This window comes from Mirounga angustirostris, unplaced genomic scaffold, assembly GCF_029215605.1.
Source record: "Mirounga angustirostris isolate CCGP_5_RB_7025 unplaced genomic scaffold, mMirAng1.0.hap1 SCAF_3, whole genome shotgun sequence".
NCBI lineage: Eukaryota > Metazoa > Chordata > Mammalia > Carnivora > Phocidae > Mirounga > Mirounga angustirostris.
In genome coordinates, this window is record NW_026991711.1 from 169,318,054 (window position 1) to 169,341,269 (window position 23,216).

Sequence of the window (23,216 nt, forward strand, 5' to 3'; positions counted from 1 at the left end):
TATTTTCCACCCTCACTGCCTGTTAGGTGAGACAGAAAGGCTACAGGGGGCAGCAGTGGAAAAAGTGCTTTTCTCACAGGTAAGCTAAGACTTCACTAAAGTCTTTTCCCTGGAAGAAAAAGCTGTGTTACAATTTCTGGGTTCATTTCATAAAAGTTATCCCTTCCCCTCCCACACCATAGCCACTGAGGATCTTCTTTGTGAGAACATAATGAGGTGCCTAGAAGTAAAGTCCATGAATGTGTGGAGGGACTTTTAAGACTATAGTCCCCAGGAGTTTTTCACTCTCAAGCTAGTCTAGTCTATACTCAGCCCCCAGTAATTCATCAAAACTACCAGTTAAGTGTTCCTACCAGTTAAGTTTATGGTTGCTGTGGCTTCTGCTCCAAGTAGGCACATCTTGGCTGTGGCTCTCTGGAGTTACTTTTCTCCCCATATTTCAGGGTGGCAGTTTGTACTGTAACCTCAATTCTTTGATGGGTCCATGAAAAGCACAGATTTTCAGTTTGTTCACTCTTTCTTATTGTAAGGGTAGAAGTGATGACTTCTCTTTATGTGTTGGAGCTGAAACCAGACGTCTTGCTAATGTCTTTACTAGTATGATGATTTTTTTCCTGCAATTATACATGTACTTGTTGCAATGAGAGTGATGATCAGCTAATTACTATATGCTACGTTGTAGCAGAACTCCCCACCTCTCCATTGCCTTTAATATAAGCTTTTCTCAGCCAGTACGTTGCTAGAGAGTTAAGTGTTATAGAAAATAATTTAAATTATTATTTTCTCAATTCTACCAAGGATGCTACGTAACTAGTACCATTCCACAAGCATAGGAGTTAATTTATTACATAAAATGGATGCCTTAGGGTATTTGAGTGATACAGTCGGTTAAGCATCCGACTCTTGGTTTCAGCTCAGGTTGTGATCTCAGGGTCGTGAGATTGAGCCCTGTGCCGGGCTCTGCACTCAGTCTGGAGTCTGTTTAAGACTCTCTCTCGCTCTCTCTCTCCCCCTGCCCCTCCACACCCCTGCACTCTCCCTCTTCCTCTCTCTAAAATAATAAATCTTTAAAAATAAGTAAAATGGATGCCTTAGCCACTTTACTTCTTAATGTTTCAATGTGTACTTCCTAAAATAAGGATATATTCTTACATGATGGCAAAAGTTATCACATTTAAGAAATTCAATATTGATACAATACTTTTATATAATCTACCACCAAAGGCACAGTTTTCTCAATTGCCCCAAGAATCCCCTCTCCCCCCTTAAAAGAATTCTGATTGGATCAAATATTCATTTAATTGTCATACATCTTTTTTTTTTAATGTTTTATTTATTTATTCATGAAAGTCAGAGAGAGAGAGAGAGAGAGAGGCAGAGGCAGAGGGAGAAGCAGGCTCCCCGCCCAGCAGGGAGCCCAATGCGGGACTCGATCCCAGAACCCTGGGATCATGACCTGAGCCGAAGGCAGACGCTTAACCATCTGAGCCACCCAGGCGCCCCTGTCATACATCTTTTTAAAGTCTCTTTCAATCTGCCTCAGTCTTTCTTGACTTTCAAGACACTGACTTTTTCTTTTTGAAGAAGACAGGCCACTTTTCACTGTTTCTTAATAACATGCTGCTGGTTTTGGCTTTGTCTCATATTTCCTTATAATTAAATTCGGCCATCCATCCCTGGCCAAAATATGGCATACTGAAACTGTATTCTTCTTCTCATAGGCTATCTGAGTTTTGATCACCCATTGATGATTCTTTCCCAATCAGTCTTTACTATGATGACTGCATAATTCTGTAGTTGTGCTCACTCCATGTTTATTAATCAGCATTCTACTATATGGGAAAGTCCTCCCTTTCTCCTTTTTACCTATCAATTTAACTGTCAGCAGTATGGATGCATGGTTTCCTTTTTTCAATGGTTCATTACTGTCCTTAGTTATTTTGATGATCAAATAGCCCTAAATTTGGCCAGTGGCAGCCTCTGCAAACTAGCTTCTGGGTTCTTTTGATATGCCCCCCCCCATCACTTTTTTTTAACACTACCTTGCTTTCTGGTAACATTTTGAGATATTCCAAGCTCATCTTATACCCTCTCTTCCCCACATCTGGAGGTCAGCCATTTTTTCAAACATCTCTATTTCCTTTCAACAGGGAATGGTATTAGAAAACAAGAATGAGGGCGCCTGGGTGGCTCAGTTGGTTAAGCGACTGCCTTCGGCTCAGGTCATGATCCTGGAGTCCCGGGATCGAGTCCCGCATCGGGCTCCCTGCTCGGCAGGGAGTCTGCTTTGTCCTCTGACCCTATCCCCTCTCATGTGTTCTCTCTCTCTCTCAAATAAATAAATAAAATCTTTAAAAAAAAAAAAAAAAGAAAAGAAAACAAGAATGAGTACCATTATGTACTCACTGCTCTCAGGGTAAGTATGAGTCTAGAGTGGTCATATCCAGTATGGTAGCCATTATCCATATGTGGCTATTTAAATCAAAATTAATAAAATAGAAAGTTCAGTCCCTCAGTTGCGCTAGTCACATTTCATGTGCTGAATAGCTACATGTATTTAGTTACTACTGTATTGGATAGCACAGGTATTTATGGAACATTTCCATCATTACAAGAAAATTCTATTAGACATTACTTACTGTTACACATCTTTTCACAAAGTGAATTGAGGACACACACACACACACACACACACTTGTAAGTTCTCACTCTCCATTACCTTTTAAATATGTTCCTGTGTCCACTACATTAATTCTTTCATACATCAAACAATTACTTATTGAGCATATACTATTGGGACAGTTACTGTTCAAAGCTCTGTAGGTTCAGAAATACATAGTCCCTATTTTCTAAGAACTTACAATATAATGAGAAAAACAGAAAAATAAGTGATAATAATAAAATAATGAGTTATTTTTATAACAAGGTGCTATAGTAATATCCCATAGTGGGGATGTCAAGGAAGGCTTCCTGAGAGAAAGGACATTTATTAAGTTTAGAAAGGTAAATAATTTGCAACTAAATATCCTGGCAATCTGGGGGATAAGTTAGGGGTGAGGACATGTGTTATTTTCCATCATTTTTTTCATCTCTATTCCTATTTACTTAAAATTCTTTAACTCTCCCATAACCTTTCAAAAATCTGTTTGTCTTTCAAAGCCCTTATTTTATGATGCATATCTTAATACCTCTAACCAGATAAGCCCCTTCCCCAACCCCCAAATATACTGTCTTAACTGATTTCAAAAACAAAAAAGATTTGGTTTATTTTTGTCATTCTCAATACAATGGGTAAGAACATGGGGTTTGGAATCAGACATTTTCCTTACAAGCTGTGTGACCTTGGGCAAATTACTTAATCTCTCTGCACCTCAATTTCTGCATCTAAAGGGGGGATTAACAACATCTCACAATTATATTTTGAGATAATAATAAAATAATGTACTGAAAATGCTTAGCATAATGACTGGAATATGATATAGTATGTGGTCTACCAGTAACAATAATCTCACACGTGTTTCTTCCTTGGCTTGCTGAACGAAGGCCGATCTTTACAATCTCAGGGCATATAAAGTATTCTAATAACATCTAACAAATCCCCTAAATTATTCAAGCAAATTCCTTCCAGTCAGAATATTATGGTATATTCATATGTTCAATATTTTAGGTAAACAATTCTCTGTATAATTATGAAATTACAGACTCAATTTCAAAAATATTATTTATCTATTGCTTATAGCATCTTTAAATAAAAATTAAAAATATGATTTTGTATATAAAAACTTTAAATAAAAATATTTTCCTATTAAAAACTTTCCTAAAAAGCATGTCATATAACAAAAACTAGAGGTAACTTATCTTGCCCTTTATCACAGTTTTAGGTATGTATTGAAAGATGTACATTTAACATTCTGCTAACAAATGAAAAATATGCTTTTTAAAATGCATGGTTTTAATGAAGTACATTTTAATTGTAAAAAGTGTAAGCATGGATATATAAAATTGCATTGCTTATATTCTAGACAAAGGAAAAGGCATGCTCTCCAGGATTAACAAATACCAAACCTAAAAAGGAGAGAGATGCCATTTCTTACGAAGTAACTGGCAGCTACACAGATTTTTACTTTTTTCTTTACTAAGCAAGACAAATATGTAGTACACTTGTATTTTCCTTACTACCGTTACCAGTAAAATTTTAAAATCACCACGATATGTAATTTTCCTTCAAATTAGTTTAAGCATAACAATGCATTTTTAAAAAATGGAGATGTGAAGTTTAATACATTGCCATGTTAAAAAATTTATTAAATTCCACTTATATATTGTCAATACCTACGTCATTTATAAACTATATATTTAAAGCTTTCTAGATATAATTATTCTAAATAATCAGGTACAATCCATACCCTCTTGTATGTGAAATACATTGATGACAAAATCTTTGTTCATGTTTTCCCATAGGCAGCCTTACCTGTGGTGTCCAATAAAAAGTAGGGCTCAATCGGTAGAGTTTTCGTTTGTGGAAACTCTGAAGTGGCCTTGTTCGAGCAGCTGTACTCATGATAGCCAAGGATGGAGATTTCAATCTTGTCCTGTCTTTTCTCCTTTTCTTATTGTGCTTCTGGTTAAGTAACCAGCTACTGGAGGAAGAGAGCTCATCTAAATTCTCTGAAGCACTGAAATGCCATGAAATAATTGGGGAATGGAGAGAATAAAACAAAACAAACAAAAAAGACAAAGAAAACTAAATGTAAATTGCCTTGATCTATTATGACAGAAGAGTATTAATTTTAGCCAATTTTGTGGTAACAATTGGCAAAATAATTGGTATTAATGGGGATTTACATATTCAAGTTGTAAAAATAATTTCTATTTCTATTTTCTCCTGTAAAACAAATATCCCATAGGTTAGAAATGCTCACATGAGTTCACTGGTACAATGTATACGTTCACTGTAAATCAATAATTCATGCACGTTGTTGAGCGCTGTAACTATTTACATCATATTCTTTTTGCATATGGGTGAAACTACATAAGACTATAGGCTTACAAAAGGCTAAAATCCCATACCGTATCATTAGTTGCTCTGAAATAAACACTACATACCATTTCAGTGAATTCTGAAACAAAGATGCAATCCTACTATGTCTTAGAGGAGTTTTTTTAAACTTCTGATGATATAGAAGCCACAACTATAAAATAGTGAAATAGATTACACAAACTATACATAAAAATAAACACATTAGTGTCATCAACATTCTTCATATTAATTTTTAAACATATTTAGTTTTTTAAAAATCAGAATATCAGGAGGAAGTTAATGCTCAGTGCCACATAAATTTTATTTCACTTATACCAGTATATTATATATAAAATAATTAAGTTTTTCAGGTACTACAATGTGTATATAAGTTTTTCAGGTACTACAATGTACCGATTTCAACCTTATTTGTATAGATAGAAACTAGTCAATTTAGTATTTTAATATCAGCAAGTGAATCTGCCATACATCATACTGCTAATCAACACGTAAGTTCTAAGTACATTATTTGACTTAAGTAGAATTGGTGTTTAACAGTAAATAGAAATCTTGTTTTTCTATAGCAGTATCGTTAGTTTTGAATCATATTTATGGCTGCTACAAAATATTCTGCTAGCTTGTGGATGAAGAAAATAATTTAAGAGTGCTTTACATAGTACTAAGAAATCAGAAATAAAGGCAGCTGAATGGCTTTTGTTGGTGACACCAAAGAGAATTAAATATGGAATTTGGTGACTATAATACATTCAACAAATACCTGAGTATGTACTACTGGCCAGACCAGTACAGGGAAAAAGAAGTGATAATAACTATTCCACTTTTAAAATCTTAACTTTATTTTTTTTAAGATTTTATTTATTTCAGAGAGAGCACAAGCTGGGGGGACAGGAAGAGGGAGAGGGAGAAGCAGACTCCACACTGAGCAGGAAGCCTGATCCGGCTGGATCCCAGGATCCTGAGATCATGACCTGAGCCGAAGGCAGACGCTTAACCAACTGAGTCACCCAGGAGCCCCTAAAATCTTAACTTTAGTCTTCAGAGAGCCCTAGTCAAAAATACCTTTAAGTCCCAGTTAGTAAGCATTCTAAAGATCTGAAAAAGGTTTAAGATATAACACTACTCTCAAACTAACAGGTCCAATCTCATATCCTGGATGCTATTTTCTATAAGAAGTATAGCAGTGCTAAGTAACAGTTGGCTCTTGAGAAAGAGCCAGAATTGGGCTATCTTGTCAAGGGTGAGCAGAAGGCACAGATGATAGACAATATCAAAGTAGGCACCAGGTAGGGCAGGTGGTTGGCAGAGAAGAAAGTTAGGTCAGGTAGAAGACAGGTTTCAGAAGGTGGTTGATATTATAGGAAGTCAAGTCAAGATGCTAGAATCCAGGAAGGCAGGAGTAGATCCAGCATAAAAAGAGGTTCTCCCAGCAAGTTAGAAACACCTTTAGGCAGATATACTGGTTCCTTAAAAAAGACATAGCTTCCATAGCGTCTAGAGAAAATGAAGAGCTTTTTTTATTCCAGGAGTTAACTCTGAAGCACAGTTAACTCTGCCCTCTATTTATAATTCTTTAGTTGTTAATGAGCCCTTATTCCCCTCCCCACAGAAGAGTTAGCCCTAAAGAAGGTGAGCCACCATCTCTTTACTGACTGACAGGACACAGCTTTTGAACTGGCTAGAGGCTTATAGGTGGGGTTAAAGATAAATAGAAAATGTGCCATTTGTTCACTGAATGTTGTATTTTCAACTTTCTAAAGTGACTGACACACTATCGGGAAAAAAAAGTTTTCTTTTATTTAAAACTTAAATATGTTTCCAGCTGCAATTCTTCCTTCATGACTTCTAACACTCTCTAGCTATTAAGGGTCCTTGCAAAATGTCATCAAAATTTATCCTAAATTAATGGGGAAATGTACTGAAATTCAAAGATGTGAAATCTGTTTATTTCATAAGTAATTAATGTGTATAGCACATTATTCTCACCGAAGCTCATTTGGTAAATAAACCACTTTTATAAATAATTGATGAGGTTATTGTAAAGAGTTATTACAAATCACTAATAAATTCACTTATTTTCCATAGTGTTTTACACTAAAGAGAGAATAAGTCAATCAACTTCAATGAAAAGCAGAACAAGAGAAAAATGAGGGAATCTGGAAGACAACAACCCTGCTCATGTAACTCTATAACCTAAAGCTTTTTCCTCAGGAGATAATAGGCTATCTAGTAATTAAGCATTAAGGAAAACAAGAACTTAAATATATCATTGATAAACCAATATAAGACACCATGACACCATCGTCACATGACATTCTTAAAAAAAGAAAAAAAAGCTATAATAATAATAGGAAGAGGAGGAGAAAACTCAGGAGGGAAAATAACATTTCAATAAGAGAAGGTTTAGTGTTCACATAAAGTTGTAGGTACACCCCGGCAACCCCAGAAACTGAGGATGCAATGGGTCACCATCAAGTACTGTCCTATTATCAAGACAACTATCAGTAAGTACCAATAATATAATTATCATTGAACTTTTGAAATTGCAAGCTTACAAGTGGGACAGTAGGATAATTGCCAGGAGAGGCAACAAATTATACTTCTTTAGATCTCCAATTGGAAACTTTTGCTCAGAGAATAAAAATCCCTCAAAGGATAGATCCTTTGTGTGGTATACGCACATAACATAATTTCTCCATTTCCACTGTCACTCCCCTAATGCAAGCTTTTTTGTCCAGGAATACTCCAATAGCCTCTAACTGGTCTCCCTCATTCACACTTTTCCCTCTTCAGTTCCTTCTATTGCCAATCTTTTGGGAAAACAAATCTTATCCTTTCATGCCCTTTCCTCCCATCCCCACACTGCTTACCATCTCTCAAAGCCTTCCCATTGCTCTAGAGAAAAAGACTTCAAGTTTAAAAGGCCCTGACTGGCCTGGCACCTGCCATCACTCTCCTGCCTTATCTTGCATCTCACTCCTCCTTGCTCCCTGTGTTCTAGCCACACCACCTCCTTTCATTTCAAGTAACTCACACTCTCTACAGTACAAGACTTTTATATGTTATCTCTGCTTTACAGAACTTTCTCACATCCTCCTTCAACTACATAATTTCCAATAATCATTTGCCTCTCAGTTCAAAAGTCAGTTTCTTAGAGAAGTCTTTCAGCCCTTGTTTCATTTCTCCAAAGACTAGTCAAATTCCCTTTTGAGCTTTGATAGCACTGTTCATCTGTCCTTCATAGCATTTCTCATAGTGATAATTTTGCATTTATTTGTACGATCATCTAATTAATGTCTTACTTTCTAGACTACAAACAGTGCAGGGACTGTGTCTGTTTTGTTCACCCTTGTATCAAGAAGTTCCTGATATTGTACCTTGCATACAGCAGATGCTCAATAAATATTTATTGAATGAATAGAGAGATATACACATATATATTGTCAGGTTTATCATTCCAGCTCTGTGCTTTGTATAGTGCCTGTATAAAATACATTATACCTATATAATTAGTTTAGTGAATGAGTAAACATTGAACATTTTAAATAACCTAAAAGCCAAAAGAGGTTCTAAACAGAAGGCTACAAGAGAGCTTTTAGAAAGATAAGATATAATTGACATGGCCTTGCATTTCATTCTAAATCTCTAACTCTGGTTTATAAAAGGTAGCTTTTGGTAGTAAGATTATGATGTATCTTATTTTATCATATAGTCAAGTATGTCCATCATAAATTTAGAATAAGCAGATAAGAACTATAATATGTTCTGATTTGTAAAATGGGCATCAATCAAGCCTAAAAATTTCTTCTAATCTAAAAAGTACAAAACTGAGAGTTTTATCTAAGAAAATAATCAGAAAGTTCTGAGTCCACATTTTATTAACACTACTTACTTTCTCTAATAGTTATTTAATGACTTTCTGAAATCACTGGTTTTCTGTTACAACCCTAGAAAATCCTGACAGTTAAGACATTTATGAATAACAAGAAGCATTCAATTTGCTACTACAGAGTATGAGTGTAAAACTTCAAGTGAATTTTTTACAGTATATTCTTATACTTTGATTACTATAGGAACCAAAGTCCCAAAAGTGAATCAATTATTTTTTACCAGATATTCTACAGTAAATCACTACCAAAATCAATTCCTGCGAACATTATGCACTTATATTAATAAATAAAACAATCTAAAAATATGGGTATATGGGGGCATCGATTAGCTAATTTTTTGGTGTTTTCTTGGTGGCAGTATTAATGGTAGAGGATGTGGAAAAACAGTCTAGTTTTGATCTTTCTTTTCTTTCCTTTTTTTTTTTCCACAAACCCAGTGAAAGACAGTCTAGAATTTTTCATAGTAAATCACTCAAGTATTTAATAACCTTCTGCCTAAACCAAATTATGTTCTTAGAAGGATAGGAATAATTGGAATATTATAATAACCTTATAATGCTGTGCTCAAATATTTTTAGTAAATAAGAAACTTTTGGGCCTAGTTGTGAGTTCAGAATGCTAGAACCATAAAAGCATAAAAAAGACTTCATGAGATTATTTTTATCTTTTATTCTCAAGAAGAGCAGAGAATATTTAACATAGAATTTTAAAATACTGTTTAAGAATAGTAGTTTTCAATATTTCTCCCATATTCACCCATTCTCATATTAAATACACTTTTAAAAAAGTAGAGGGGTGCCTGGGTGGCTCAGTTGGTTAAGTGTCCCACTCTTGATATCAACTCAGGTCTCGATCTCAGGGTTGTGGGTTCAAGCCCCCGCTGGGCTCCACGCTGGGCATGGAGCCTACTTAAAAAATAAATAAAATTTACAAAAGGTAAAAATCAATAATGGAGAAGAGAATTAGAATGTGTATTCTCAGAAAGATTATGATAGCACCACCCCCACCCCCAGTTTCCCCATACACTCACACACAAAATACCCACACCCACTGTCCTGGGTTGAATAGTGCCCTCACAAAATTTACATCTACCAAGAACCTCAGAATGAGACGTTACTTGGAAATACAGTCTTTGCAGATGTAATTAGGTAAAATGAGGTCATACAGGATTAAAGACTCTAAATCTAGTCACCGATGTCCTTATAAAAAGAGACAGAGAGACAAAGAGGAGACACACCCAGGGAATAATGCCATGTGGATAAAGAGGTGGAGAGCTGGGCTACAAGCCAAGGAATGCCAAAGGCTGCCAGCAACCAGCAGAAGCTAGGAAAAGGCAAAAACTGATTCTTCCCTAGAACCTTCATAGAGAACATGGCCCTAACACTTTGATTTTTAAATTCTAGCCTACAGAACTATGAAAGAGTAAGTATCTGTTATCTTAAGCCACTCAGTGGTTGTTACAACAACCCTAGGAAACTAATATATCCACAAAAATACACACCTAAAAATCACTGTTTTTGCATGATTGGTAATCTCTATTTCATCTCTCCTCTTCATCAGTTGGGAGTTCTTTGATGAATTCAATCTATAGCAAGAACCTTCTCCAAACTTTCCCTGATGTCAAATATCCTGTTACTAGTTGAATTTACTATCTTGTTTTCTCTTGATAGTGTTTGGAGAAATGAATGCATCACATACTCAGATAACTCAATGACATTTAGATGGCATTAACCAATTTTAAAGAAACTAAATAAAATAGGGCTTATATAATGTAAGCTTACTAAAATGGCCCACTATGGGCATTACTTGTCCTCCAAATGTCAAAAGTAAAACAACTCTCTCAAAGGACCAATGGATCAAGATAAAAGGCATTATCTGGTACAGAGAAAACCATACCTTTACCAGGCTATCTCCCCTATCTTAGGTATTAAGTAGAAGAACTATACCCCTTAGTCAAAAATACAAGTCTCTTTAACTCTTGTAATAAGAAATGTGTTGAAGTACAATGTAATATGGTATTCTAATTAGGTATATACCTATTCTAAAAAAATAAGGTATACCTTAAAGCAGCCATTAAAATGGAAAAGAAATATTTTAAGTATAAAAAGCTTTGATATAGTATCAAAATAAAATCTAAAACTGCTTCTAATCAATCTCAACTATGAAAATGTATAAATATGATAGAAAAGAAATATATACTCTGAGCAATGATTTCTACTTTCTTTTTAGTATTTTGTGAATTTTCCAATTTTCCTACAATGAGCTTGTACTATTTTTCTAGACAAAAAATGTCATCTGAAAATCAGTCTTTTTATTTTTTGTATTAGAAACTTATTTTTTTAAGATTTTATTTTTAAGTAATCTCTATACCCAATGTGGGGCTCAAACTTACAACCCAGAGATCAAGAGTCATATGCTCTACTGACTGAACCAGCCAGGTACCCCAAAAATCTTGGGAATTCTTAAAAGCTGGGCGTATGTGAATCACTTTACTATGCTTTCTATATGTCAAAGTTTTCTATAATAAAAAGTAAAGAGAAAAAGAGACTACTGTAGTGCTATCTGCTATTTTTATCTTTGGCTCTTAAACTCACATGGTACTTTCTGTTTTTAAGTAATCTCTACACCCAACATGGGGCTCAAACTCACAATCCTGAGAGTCGCATACTCTACCAACTGAGCCGGCCAGGTGCTCTTCAAGTGATATTTTTTAAAGCATTAAGGCAAAGACACTAGGAAGCGAATAATGGCGGTTATTTTTTTCTGAGAATCGAGATAAAAAAGTTTGTCAAACATTTCTAGTTAATCTATAGTTTGGGAGATACAATTCAGATTCTTCAATATAATCTCTGAGCTGTTCTTCTCACATAATTTGTTTGAAAGTTTGAAATGGAGACTTTCTATTTTACTAATTATAATTACTATTTTTCATTTTAAAGGAAAATTTGAAAATAAAGTTGAAAAAATTTTTTCAAAATCTATCATCTAATCACAAATACAGTTCTCATTAAAATTTTGATTTATATCCTTCAAGTCTTTTTTCTATGAAATGATATTATACAATGATTTTGGTACCCTGATTTTTCTACTTAACTTTCCCAAATAAGCATATCACCATATGATTTTTTTTAATACTTACATGATATTCCATCCCGTGTTTATATCACAATTTATTTAAATATTCCCTCTAACATTAGGTTTTAGACTTACAGGTAAAAAAGGGAAAGAAAAGTTTTTACAAAAGAAAATAATTCCTACTGGCATTACTTTAAAAACACAGCTGGGAAATTTTATTTCCTTATTGATGTCACACATCTAGCTAATATAATAATTAATGTCATTCAAATGAACCCAAAATTATATTGAAAATTTCAGCCTAGAATATGCAGCTAACAGTGTTTTCTTCTGAGAAGTGACTACTGAAGATATTAAGGATGCAAGAATTACTTTCTATGTAATTAGTTTGCCAGTTTAGCTGCAGTTTTTCAATCATGATACCCAATTAGAAAGAATGGTTGCATTTCAAGAGATAATTACCATTAGTGGAAATAAATAGCATGGCAATGATTCATTGGAATTTAATTTTATATCATGTTCTGGGTCTCATTAAGGCAAAAAGAAACAACAACAATAATAAAAATCTAGATATTACTTCAAACAGAAATTCACTCTCAGCAGATAATACCCCATGGGGTAAGCCAGATCCATTTACAACATTTTATCTTTATTTTAGAATATAAGATCTAAAAACTAATATCTCTATCATGATAAGATATAATGCTTCATTTGTTTGAAGACTCAATTTTTTCAATTGCTCAGTTCCTGGTGACTCATCTTAGACCCTGCTGCCAAGATTAATAAAGCTAAAAAAAACCATTCTAACTTCTGGGAGATACTGCCATTAAATAAGAGGTGGGGGTTGGGAATCAATGAATAACAAGTGGGCAAACAGGTAGCCTGGAAAATAATTAACCAGGTGAATTTACTTTAGACATTGTGAGAGAACAGTTCATTAGGATATTATAAAAATGACAAATATTTTTTGAAATTATATCAAACAATAAGCTCTATGTGTTCCCCTAAAAATTAATATACAGAATAGGTGGCCAACCTTTAAAAATTCAAAACTTAAATTTCTAACCTAATTATACACAAAAATTATGATATAATGTGATATAAAGCTAGAATAAGTATGCTTTATTAGAAGAACTGTAATATTTCACCTATGAGATTACTTATCTGGCAACGCCAAGTATACAGAATATGGATGAAATCACAAAAGCTTTTCAAATAACCCAAAAACCTCACTGTTCATACACAAAAGTTCACTCCTGTTACTGTTAGCAGAGGCCTTTTTTCTTACTAGAAAATGTCTCTTATTATAGTACAAATATTTCTACCACTTTGGTTATCTGATCTTCTAGTCCATCTTTAAATTAGATGAGACAAAGTAGAACTGCAGAACATAGCCATGAGAGCAATAATGAAAATGTCAATCTGACTATGAGGGAGAAAAGACAAATGAGTACAAAATATTTTTTATGGAATGCTGATTACCTGCAAGAAATCTTAAAAGACATTTCATTCATTCAACAAATATCTATTCATGCCCACGATGTGATGCTCACTGATCTAGATGCTAGGAAAAGAGCAGTTAATAAGTCAGACTAAAAAAGTTCCTGCTCTCATGGAGCTTATATTCTCTTCCAGGAAGACAGATAATAAACAAGTTAAAAAAAAAAAAAAAAACAAAGCAAAGCAAAATAATATCATACGTGTTATTTCATTTGATCCTCACAACAATCCAGGAAGCAGACTGTTCTCATTTGAACTGTGATTTAGAAAGTTGCCCAAGAATACAATGCTAACAAATGTCAGAGTTGGGATTGAGCTCAGATTTGTCTGATTCCAAAGGGATATTTTTAAATTTCTTTTTTTAGACAGAGAGAGAAAGAGAACGCTCGCAAATGGGGATGGGCGGGGGAGGAGGATGAGGGGGAGAAAGAATCTTAAGCAGCCTCCATGCCCAGTGAAGAGCCTGACATGGGGCTCGATCTCATGACCCTGAAATCATGACCTGAGCCGAAATCAAGAGTTGGATGCTTAACAGACTGAGCCACCCAGACGCCCCCAAAGGTGTATTATCTTTTTTATGTTTATTTTATTGAGAGCGAGCGAGCACGCACGAGCATATGTATGAGAGGGAGAGGAGCAGAGGGAGAGGATCTCAAGCGGACTCCATACTGAGTGTGGAGCCCTACACAAAGCTTGATCCCATGACCCTGAGACCATGACCTGAGCCGAAATCAAGAGTTAAGACGTTCAATTACCTGAGTTACCCAGGCACCCCTCTTTCTTTTCTTTTTTAAGATTTATTTATTTGAGAGACAGAGAAAGTGGGGGGGGGGCAGAGAGAGAGGGAGAGAGTCTCAAGCCAACTCTGCACTGAGCTGCAGAGCCCAATGTGGGACTTGATCTCATGATCCCGAGATCAGGAGTTGGAGATCACAACCTGAGCTGAAACCAAAAGTCAGACACTTAACTGAATGCACCACCCAGGCGCCCCCCAAAGGGATATTCTTAACTATGAGTTTTCTCATAGCACTTGATCAGTGTTTAAAATTATGCATTTATTTCTGTGATTATTTGGTTGAGTCATTTTTCCCCACCCAGACTCTACACCCTGAGTACAGAGAACACATGTGTTTTTGTTCAACATGTATTCCCACTGCCCAATCCAATGTCTGGCACACTGAGGTTACTCAGTAGGTATTTACTATTAAGTAAATTCTTTTACAGATATACAACTATTAATCTCCGTAGTCCCTGAGGATGTGGCCAGTCATGAGCCTGAGTTATCAAAGAAAAATTGAATTAACTTCAGTATCATCCAAGAAAGGCAATATGTAATAAATTTTATTAAACAATTCTTGGTTTATATGAAAGTTTCTAGCACTTGAGTAGAATCCTCATTCCTCCTACTGTCTTGAGTACCTCTTTCATAATAACTTCTAGATTATGCTTTAAAGTTACTAAGACATGTTGAATAAAGTAATTTTTCTCTATTCACTAAGTCTCTTGATTTGAACTAACATAAAATGAATACATCCAAAGCAAAACACAAGAGTCATATGACAGATACATTTTAGGCTGTTTTGAAATCTTTGTTTTTATTGTTCGCTTGTTTAAAAAAAAGGAATCCTCAAAAATAAACATTTAATTGAAGAACATTAGTACTAGAAACTACTTTATATTTGTGTACCAGTAAATTTAAAGAGATAAGATGTGAAGAGATTAACTGACTTGCCCAAGGTCACAAAATGTCTAAAACAAAAAATATTTTAAAATGTACACTCTATACTCATAACCATAAGTTACCCTAAAACCACTAAATCATAAAAAAACACTATAAGTGATTAAAAATGAATACAAGTTACAATGGGGGGGAGGAGATTAAATGTCCCAAGATGGTCTTTTGAGGAGGGATGTTTTAAGTAATTTGAGAATAAAACTCAACACTGTGTTTACCCTGAATTTTCAAGTGCTTGGTTTAATTATAGGATTTACCAACCAGGCAGACCAAAGGCAGGACAGCAACTTTATATCTCCCCAAGAGATAGGATGGAGAAACAGGTGGTATCTCTGATTCCTTGTACCTATATAATGAATGTTCAGTAATAGCTGGCCCTACACAGGCCTTAAAATCCTTATCATTTTTTTTTAAAGATTTTATTGATTTATTTGTCAGAAAGAGAAAGCACAAGCAGAGGGAGCGGCAGGCAGAGGGAGAAGCAGGCTCCCTGCTGAGCAAAGAGCCTAGTGCAGGACTCAATCCCAGGACCCTGGGATCATGACCTGAGCTGATGGCAGACACTTAACTGACTGAGCCACCAAAGCATCCCTTAAAATCCTCATCATAACTCAGGCCACTTGGAAGCACTTTTTTTTTAAAAGTAAGAATAGTTCTAAATCAATGACTAGTATAATGCCATAAAATGAAAGAAATAAGAATGCCTACTATTTTAATATACATACTTAAAATATATAGTTTTAACATACATATGTCCTTGCATAAAAATATCAGTGGTTAACATTATTAGGCTGTTTCTTATATGCCAGGCATTGTTACAAGAGTTCTGTATATACTGTCTTATTTACTTCTCATACAATCCTATACTATCTCCGAATATCTGATATGTTTACTTCAAGAAATACATTTAACTCTCAGTCAATGATCTGTTTTGTGGCATACTATATTTTAATAGGCTAACATGTACTTTTTTAAGATAGTACGATTGTAAAAATTGGGTAAGAGTGGAAACTGAATAATTGCCGAATTTGGTTAAGACTTGATAAAATTTTTGGAGCAGAGAGAATATAAATATTTAGACACCATAATGACTTTTAAGAACTATAATGTAAATATATATTATTTATCATGGTAAATTACCAAATTTCCTATCACTTTTAAATATACCTTTTGTCTGTAACTACATTCTGTAACTTCCTATTATTATACTGCTATTAGGTCTGACATTTGTATTAATTTACACATTTCAGCTAAGTATGCACCTCAAAATTCACAAGTACATGTAAGAGTACTTTTCAGATCAGAGGAGACAATTAAAAATACATTACAGCTGTATGTCCTTTTCTTTAGTCATTCTTCATTTGCTTCCCACATGTATGAATGCTTTCATTGAAAAAGACAGGATATCTTAGATAAAGATAGATTTGACAGATAAAGAAAAGGGCAAGGGTTCATATTCACTTCGGCAGCACATATACTAAAATTGGAAAAGGGCAAGGGTTCTAAAATCAAAAACTAGATCATTCTTTATCACCAAATTTTAAAGAAACACGTTAAAATAAGATTTGTTTTAACAAATCAAATATTATATTCCTTCACCTATCTTAAAATTTTGATATTCTATATTATTTAAACAGTGTGCAACTAGTCAAATTTTGCTCACAGGTTTAGGATAATAATGCCATTTAATTTTTTTTTTCAAACCTATGGTGGCCACTGTGTTTTCTACTTACCCTTTTTGAAGTATGTAATTTGTACCCTATTTTTCTGAACTTTTTGATTGTGAAATGTAAGATACCAATAAATAAGTACATAAAATGTTAATTTTATATTTAACTTGTAAATATGAAGCAATGCTTCACCTACTCCTTCACTGTCCCATAATCACCACTCAAGCCAAGAAATGGAATATTATTGGCACCTATGAAGCCTCCTCCCCACCATGTGGACCTCCTCTTCATATTTAGCATAGAACGATAAAAAGTTAAATCGCAATCAGTACTTTTACCAGTGTCCTGAATAACTTAAGGACTTGAGAACAATTTAAAACCATTTACCTTCCTCCTGACCTGTATGCTATTGTTGCCATCGACTTCTTTTTTTAAAGCCCCACTAGACATGTTTTACTACTATTTGTTTAAATATACCCATATAACTATATTTACTATTTCATTTGTCCTTAGTTCCCTCTTGCATCTCAAATTGCTTATCTAGGATCATCACTTTCCATTGCTTGAAACCCACCCTTTATGGTTATCATTATAATTACAGTCTACTAGTGACCTACTCTTTAGTTTTGATTCGTCTGAAGACATTTGTGTTTCACACTCAGACTTTAAAGATGCTTTCTCTGGGTATAGAATTTCTAGGTAGTTATTTCCTTTCAACACACTCAAGATACCATTCCACTGTACTGTGGTTCTTATTACTACTCTTGAGAAGTCAGCTGTTAGTCGAACTGTTCTGGTGATCTCTTCCTCCTTCCCTACCTCTGCTATTGCTTTTAGATGTTCCATTTGTCTTTGTTCCACCCCTCCCCCAGCAACACCGCAGCCCCTGCCATTTCCTGTTTCTAGCGGTCTTATTTGTCCTGCTTAAGAATCTGCATCTGGCTTCCTGAATTTGGTGTCTTTCATCAAATCCAGGTAATTTTTCAGCCAATCTCTCTTCAAATATTGCTTCTGTTCCATTTTCTAGCTTCATTCAGGTCTTATATTAGATCTGCTCAATATGTTCTCACATTTTTAAATGACTTGTCTTTATTTTCCATAGTTTTGTTTCTTTTCCTACAATCTGGAATTTTTCTCCTAATCTATCTTCTATGTTACATGTATTCTCTTCAACTGTGTCAACATTGCCAAACTCACTTAATACTTAGTTTTTAATGTAAGTATTTTTCAGAAGTTTTATTTGGACCTTTTTCAAATGTGCTATGTAACTTATTTATAGTTTCTTCCCTGCAGATATTTTCAAGCCTATCTTTTATTTCTAAAATCAAAATAAGCACTATTTTTTAAAAAATAATCAGTGATAATCCTAATATCTGAAAACTTTGTAATCTCTTTTTGCTATTATTTTCTCTTTATCCGTACTCTTATTGCTCTCTCACACATCTGATTATATTTAACTGTGTGCTGATCACTGCCTTGAAAAATTATTCCTGAGAATTTCCCGGAGCTAAGAAAGACAATGCCTTCCTCCAGAGAGAAGCTACATTTGTCTCTGCCATCTACCTTGTAGTATCACCCATTCCAAAACCATTTTAAACTAGGGATTCCTTGGATGACTCAATAATGCAAATTTGAACTGAAAATCCATGTGAAAGTCTCCACCATGGTCAAGCTATCTCAAAGATAGATAGGTTTTGTTTTGTTTCTGCTCTGCTCAGCACCAAGGCAGCTCTCCCCATGGTGCCCTACGTGGGAAAGGGGAAATGATTTTCCTTCTGATTTACATTTATTCTAAGGCTGTAGCCCATGGAGAAGGATTTCCTTTCATCTCCCTACCATAGATAAGGTTTTGATTTGTTTCAGCTTTGATTTATCTTCTTCTCACCCCACAAGCTATTAAAACTTCACTTGATTTTTTTTTTTTTTAAAGATTTTATTGATTTATTTGACACAGAGAGACACAGCGAGAGGAACACAAGCAGGGGGAGTGGGAGAGGGAGAAGCAGGCTTCCCGCGGAGCAGGGAGCCCGATGCGGGGCTCGATCCCAGGACCCTGGGATCATGACCTGAGCTGAAGGCAGACGCTTAATGACTGAGCCACCCAGGCGCCCCAAAACTTCACTTGATTTTTTATTTGATTTTGATTTTGATTTCTCTTTCTTTCCCCACAAAGCTATCAAAACTCAGTTTTGTCAGAATTTGGCCTCAGACAAAAGTAGATGCTGCACTATGCTTACTTTTCTGGTTTCTTGCTTTTTCTTAGCTTTTGGCTTAGAAGTATCATTAATATTCACTAATTTCTTATTTTCAAAATAAACAATAAAATATTCTTATTCAATCCAGCAATTCCACTTCTGGGTATATGTCCAAAATATTAAAAGCAAGAACTCAAACAAAAGGGAAAAAAAAGGATTCAAACAGATATTTGTATACTCATGTTCAAAGCAGCATTATTCACAATAGCCAAATGGTGGCTATTCATATGTTCACACAGGGATCAATGAATAAACAAAATGTGGTCTATACATAGAATGGAATATTATTCAATCTTAAAAAGGGAATGTTGACACATGCTATAATATGGATGAGCCTTGATGACATTATGCTAAGTGAAATAACCCATTCACAAAAGGACAAATACTGTATGATTTTGCTTATATGAGATACCTAGAGTAGTCAAATTCATAGAGACACAAAGTAGACTGGTGGTTGCCAAGGAATGGGAAGAAGGAAGAATGGGTCCTTATTGTTTAATGGGTATGGAGTTTCAGTTTAGGAAGATGAAAACAGCTCTGGAGATGGATTATGGTGATTGCTGAACAACAATGTGAATGTACTTAATGCACTAAACATAAAAATGGTTAAAATGGTAAATTCTATATTATGTACATTTTATCAGGATTTTAAAAGTTCTTATTCAAATGATTAATTTTCTTACCTTCACATTTACTTAAATACATAAAATGAATAGTATTTATATGTTTAATAGGGATATCTTCAGAAAGTGTTTTCTTATTGTTAAGTTTGAGTAACATTAAATATGCCCTTAACTCTTGAAAACCTTTGATTCTTAAAGATGTTTTCTTCATCTATAATTACATGTGAAGAAAAAAATAAAAACAATGTTGGAAAAACACAAAGATATAAGAAATAAAACTAGGCCTCATTTAACATTTTACTACCAGGAGCAAAAGTCTCATAAATAGATAAATTTCACCTTCCTTCAATACAGATATTTTTTAAATAAAGCTTTTTCATTATTACTATAATATAAAATTGTGTTTCCAGGTAATTTTCAATCTATGGTAATATTCTCAAGTGTGAGTACTATAAAATAATCTATTTACAGAATTTCACTATTATGTGCTTGTTTATTTTACAAAAAGTTCAATTAGAGAATACTTTTAAATTCTTAGTTTACAGATATCAATTAAGCACTTTCTGCAATATAGTTAAGGGGTTTAAAAAAAAAAAAAAAGAAAACAACTTAGAAACCACAAAACATCATTCTCCAGGGGTGGGCTGCTCATGTTACGAAAAAAGGAGGAGGGAAGGGAAGGGAAGGGAAGGGAAATGAAGGGAAGAGGCAATGTTTGACTGGTCGATGTCTATCCAAACCTTTACCTAACTCCTACAGCTTCCTTTCCCACTCCTAACTTGGCTACAAATACTTTATAAACAACTTTTATCTACACTCATCTTAATCTCTGTCATGCCACTCTAAAGGAACAAGTGTTTTTCCACCTTATATAAAATGTCTTCATAACTTTAGGATGTATTTCTACATTTACCATCTCTAACTCTTTCCCTTCATTTTAATAAAGATACTTACATTTCTTCTATTTTAAAAACAAAAATCCCTTTCTTACCTTGTACATCTATTTTATTATAGCCTTTATAGTCAGTAACCTTGAAAGTGTAATCTTGACTCCTTCTCTCTACTTCATCTCCACTTCTCTTATCAGCCCACTCTTACCTCTCTCCATCATGCCACTACACTGCTTGTGCTAAGGTCCCAATTTATAACTGGCAAAACCAAGGGACATTTTTCAGACCTCCATTTAGCATCTGACACACCACCACAAATCCTCAAAATTTTCTACATTTCCTTCAAAGTTATTACTCTCTAATCTGCAAAATATTCCAGTTTCTATGATCCTGGTTAAATAGACTTGTATATTATGGTATATATTATAAAGAGAATTTTTACAAAAATTTTAATGCAACCAAAAGTATTGAACAGTTTGTGGTAACAAAACATTTAAAAACAGTTATTAAATTATACATTTTAAACAAAACCCCAAATATTCTAAACTTGCTCACCTTTTTTTGGTGGGGGGCGGTGCGCAGAGGGAGAGAGAGAGAATCTTAAGCATGCTCCATGCCCAGCAAAGAGCCCAAGGCAGGGCTCAATCTCATTACCTCACAACCTTGAGGATCATGACCTGAGCCAAAAGCAAGAGTCGGATGCCCAACTGAACCGGGCCCTGCTCACCTTCTCTTTGATGAAAGGTAGCTATATTACATTTTCTAGCAAATGCTAGAAAATAAAATATTTTCTTCAAGAGAAATATATTTTGACAACAAATGTGAAAATGCTTTTTGAAAAAAAAATGCTTTTTGAAACAGGAACTCATTTATATAGGAAGCATTTTGAAAAAAATGCTTACTGCCAAAAATAAATTAATAATTAGTAAAACTAATAGAATTAATTAAAACACATATCAGAATACTTCAAAAGGTTGGAGAACAAATTTTTATCTCTTCTTAAATCTATCAAAGAATTTAAGTAGGTTTTAAACCTGTTATAAATTTTTTCATTTCCCTCCTAACCCCCTGTTATAAACTTTCAAAAATAAACCTTCCAGTTAATTTGTAGGAGCAAATACCTGACATCAGGAAAGATGGCAATTACTAGCAGATTTCAAGAAGAACCTCTGAACTATTAGTAAACAGAACTGAAAAAGTTTCATGTTAGTAAATAAAACCAATGTTAACATCTCTTTCATTTGGAACCATGTATCTTTATGAGGCATCTTTTCAACTATGAAAGCTAATAAAATCAGGTATTTAAATTACCATACACAATTCCTTTATTATTACATATATTAAATAATTATATTTCACCTATGAGACTGCAAGCTAGTTAAAAGTGGAGACTTGTCTTCATCTTTGTAACCCAGAATTTTGACTAAGACATACAGCAAATAGTTATGCAATAAATACTGTGTGAGTAATCAAAAATATAAGCAAGTACATTAAAATGAAAATATGTACACAGATACATACATACGTATATATGTAATAGTGTAATGTCTGGTTAGGTAAACGAAATGTTACCTAAAATGGGCTTGACCCAAATCACAGTGTTTCCACACCAATTTAATGGTGTTTAATGGCTCAACTTGTAATTATGACTTTCTTAATTAGCATATGTTCTCCTAAATGAAAATATCAGAGTTGCCCTATACATGAGAATCTTTGCTTTCAAAGTGAATCATCAGTGATAAAAGGAATGAATATATAAAATCAACGAACAGTAAAGCAAAACCAATAGAAGAACTTCTTCTGTGACAAAACTATGAATAAATGACCCAGCACAAATGAAACAGTGAAAGTATTAAAAATGAGATTTTCAAAATAACAAATTAGAAATAAAACCCAAATAACAGAATATTTATTATAGGACTCAGTTTATATACACTAATCTCATGAAGAATGTGATGGCTACTTAGCATAATTTTCACCATGGTATAAATTTTCCTTTCATGCTATATTAAACAAAATTTAACAATAAATTGTATAATTATTAATATAAATACTTCCCAATAATAAATTACACTCAGTCCTCTATGGTAGTTAAAGAAGCCCACATTACAATTTTATTTGAAAAAAATTTAGAAAAATAATATTCTATTAGCATCCTTAATTCTAATTGAATCTTTAAAATAGAAAAATAAAATAAAAGAGAACACAAAAGCTATTCGCAAAAAACGAATTAGGATCCCATGTATGTATGTATGTGTGTGTGTGTGTGTGTGTGTATTCACTGATATAATAAACTGCTAAAGGTTACAGTAATTACTAATTACATTCAGAGAAAAATTTTACCTTATAAAAGCTGAGATACAAAATGATTAAGTGAAACTTAAACTGAATTTTATGGATGATATCTACCAATCTTCTGTGCCCAAATTATATCTAGGGTCTTTTTTCTTAAACTGTATTAAAGGCAGTATAGAGCTAAAGAATATAAAATGTACAAAATGGAAGGTATGTTAAAAAAAAAAAGCAGTACTTCTGTAGCA

At 34.0% G+C, this 23,216-nt stretch overlaps 1 protein-coding gene across 12 annotated transcripts in view; it reads right to left on the minus strand.

Annotated features, from left to right (window-relative positions):
• Positions 1–23,216, minus strand: part of KANSL1L (KAT8 regulatory NSL complex subunit 1 like) — a 151,749-nt gene that overhangs the window by 69,939 nt on the left and 58,594 nt on the right. For 10 of the 12 annotated variants that reach the window (XM_064587004.1, XM_045868085.3, XM_045868081.3 and 7 more), the window contains one exon: positions 4,472–4,676. In XM_064587004.1, the coding sequence (XP_064443074.1) occupies positions 4,472–4,676 (205 nt within the window). The remainder of the gene's footprint in view (positions 1–4,471; positions 4,677–23,216) is intronic. The other 2 variants (XM_045868088.3, XM_045868087.3) reach the window with 2 other exon arrangements.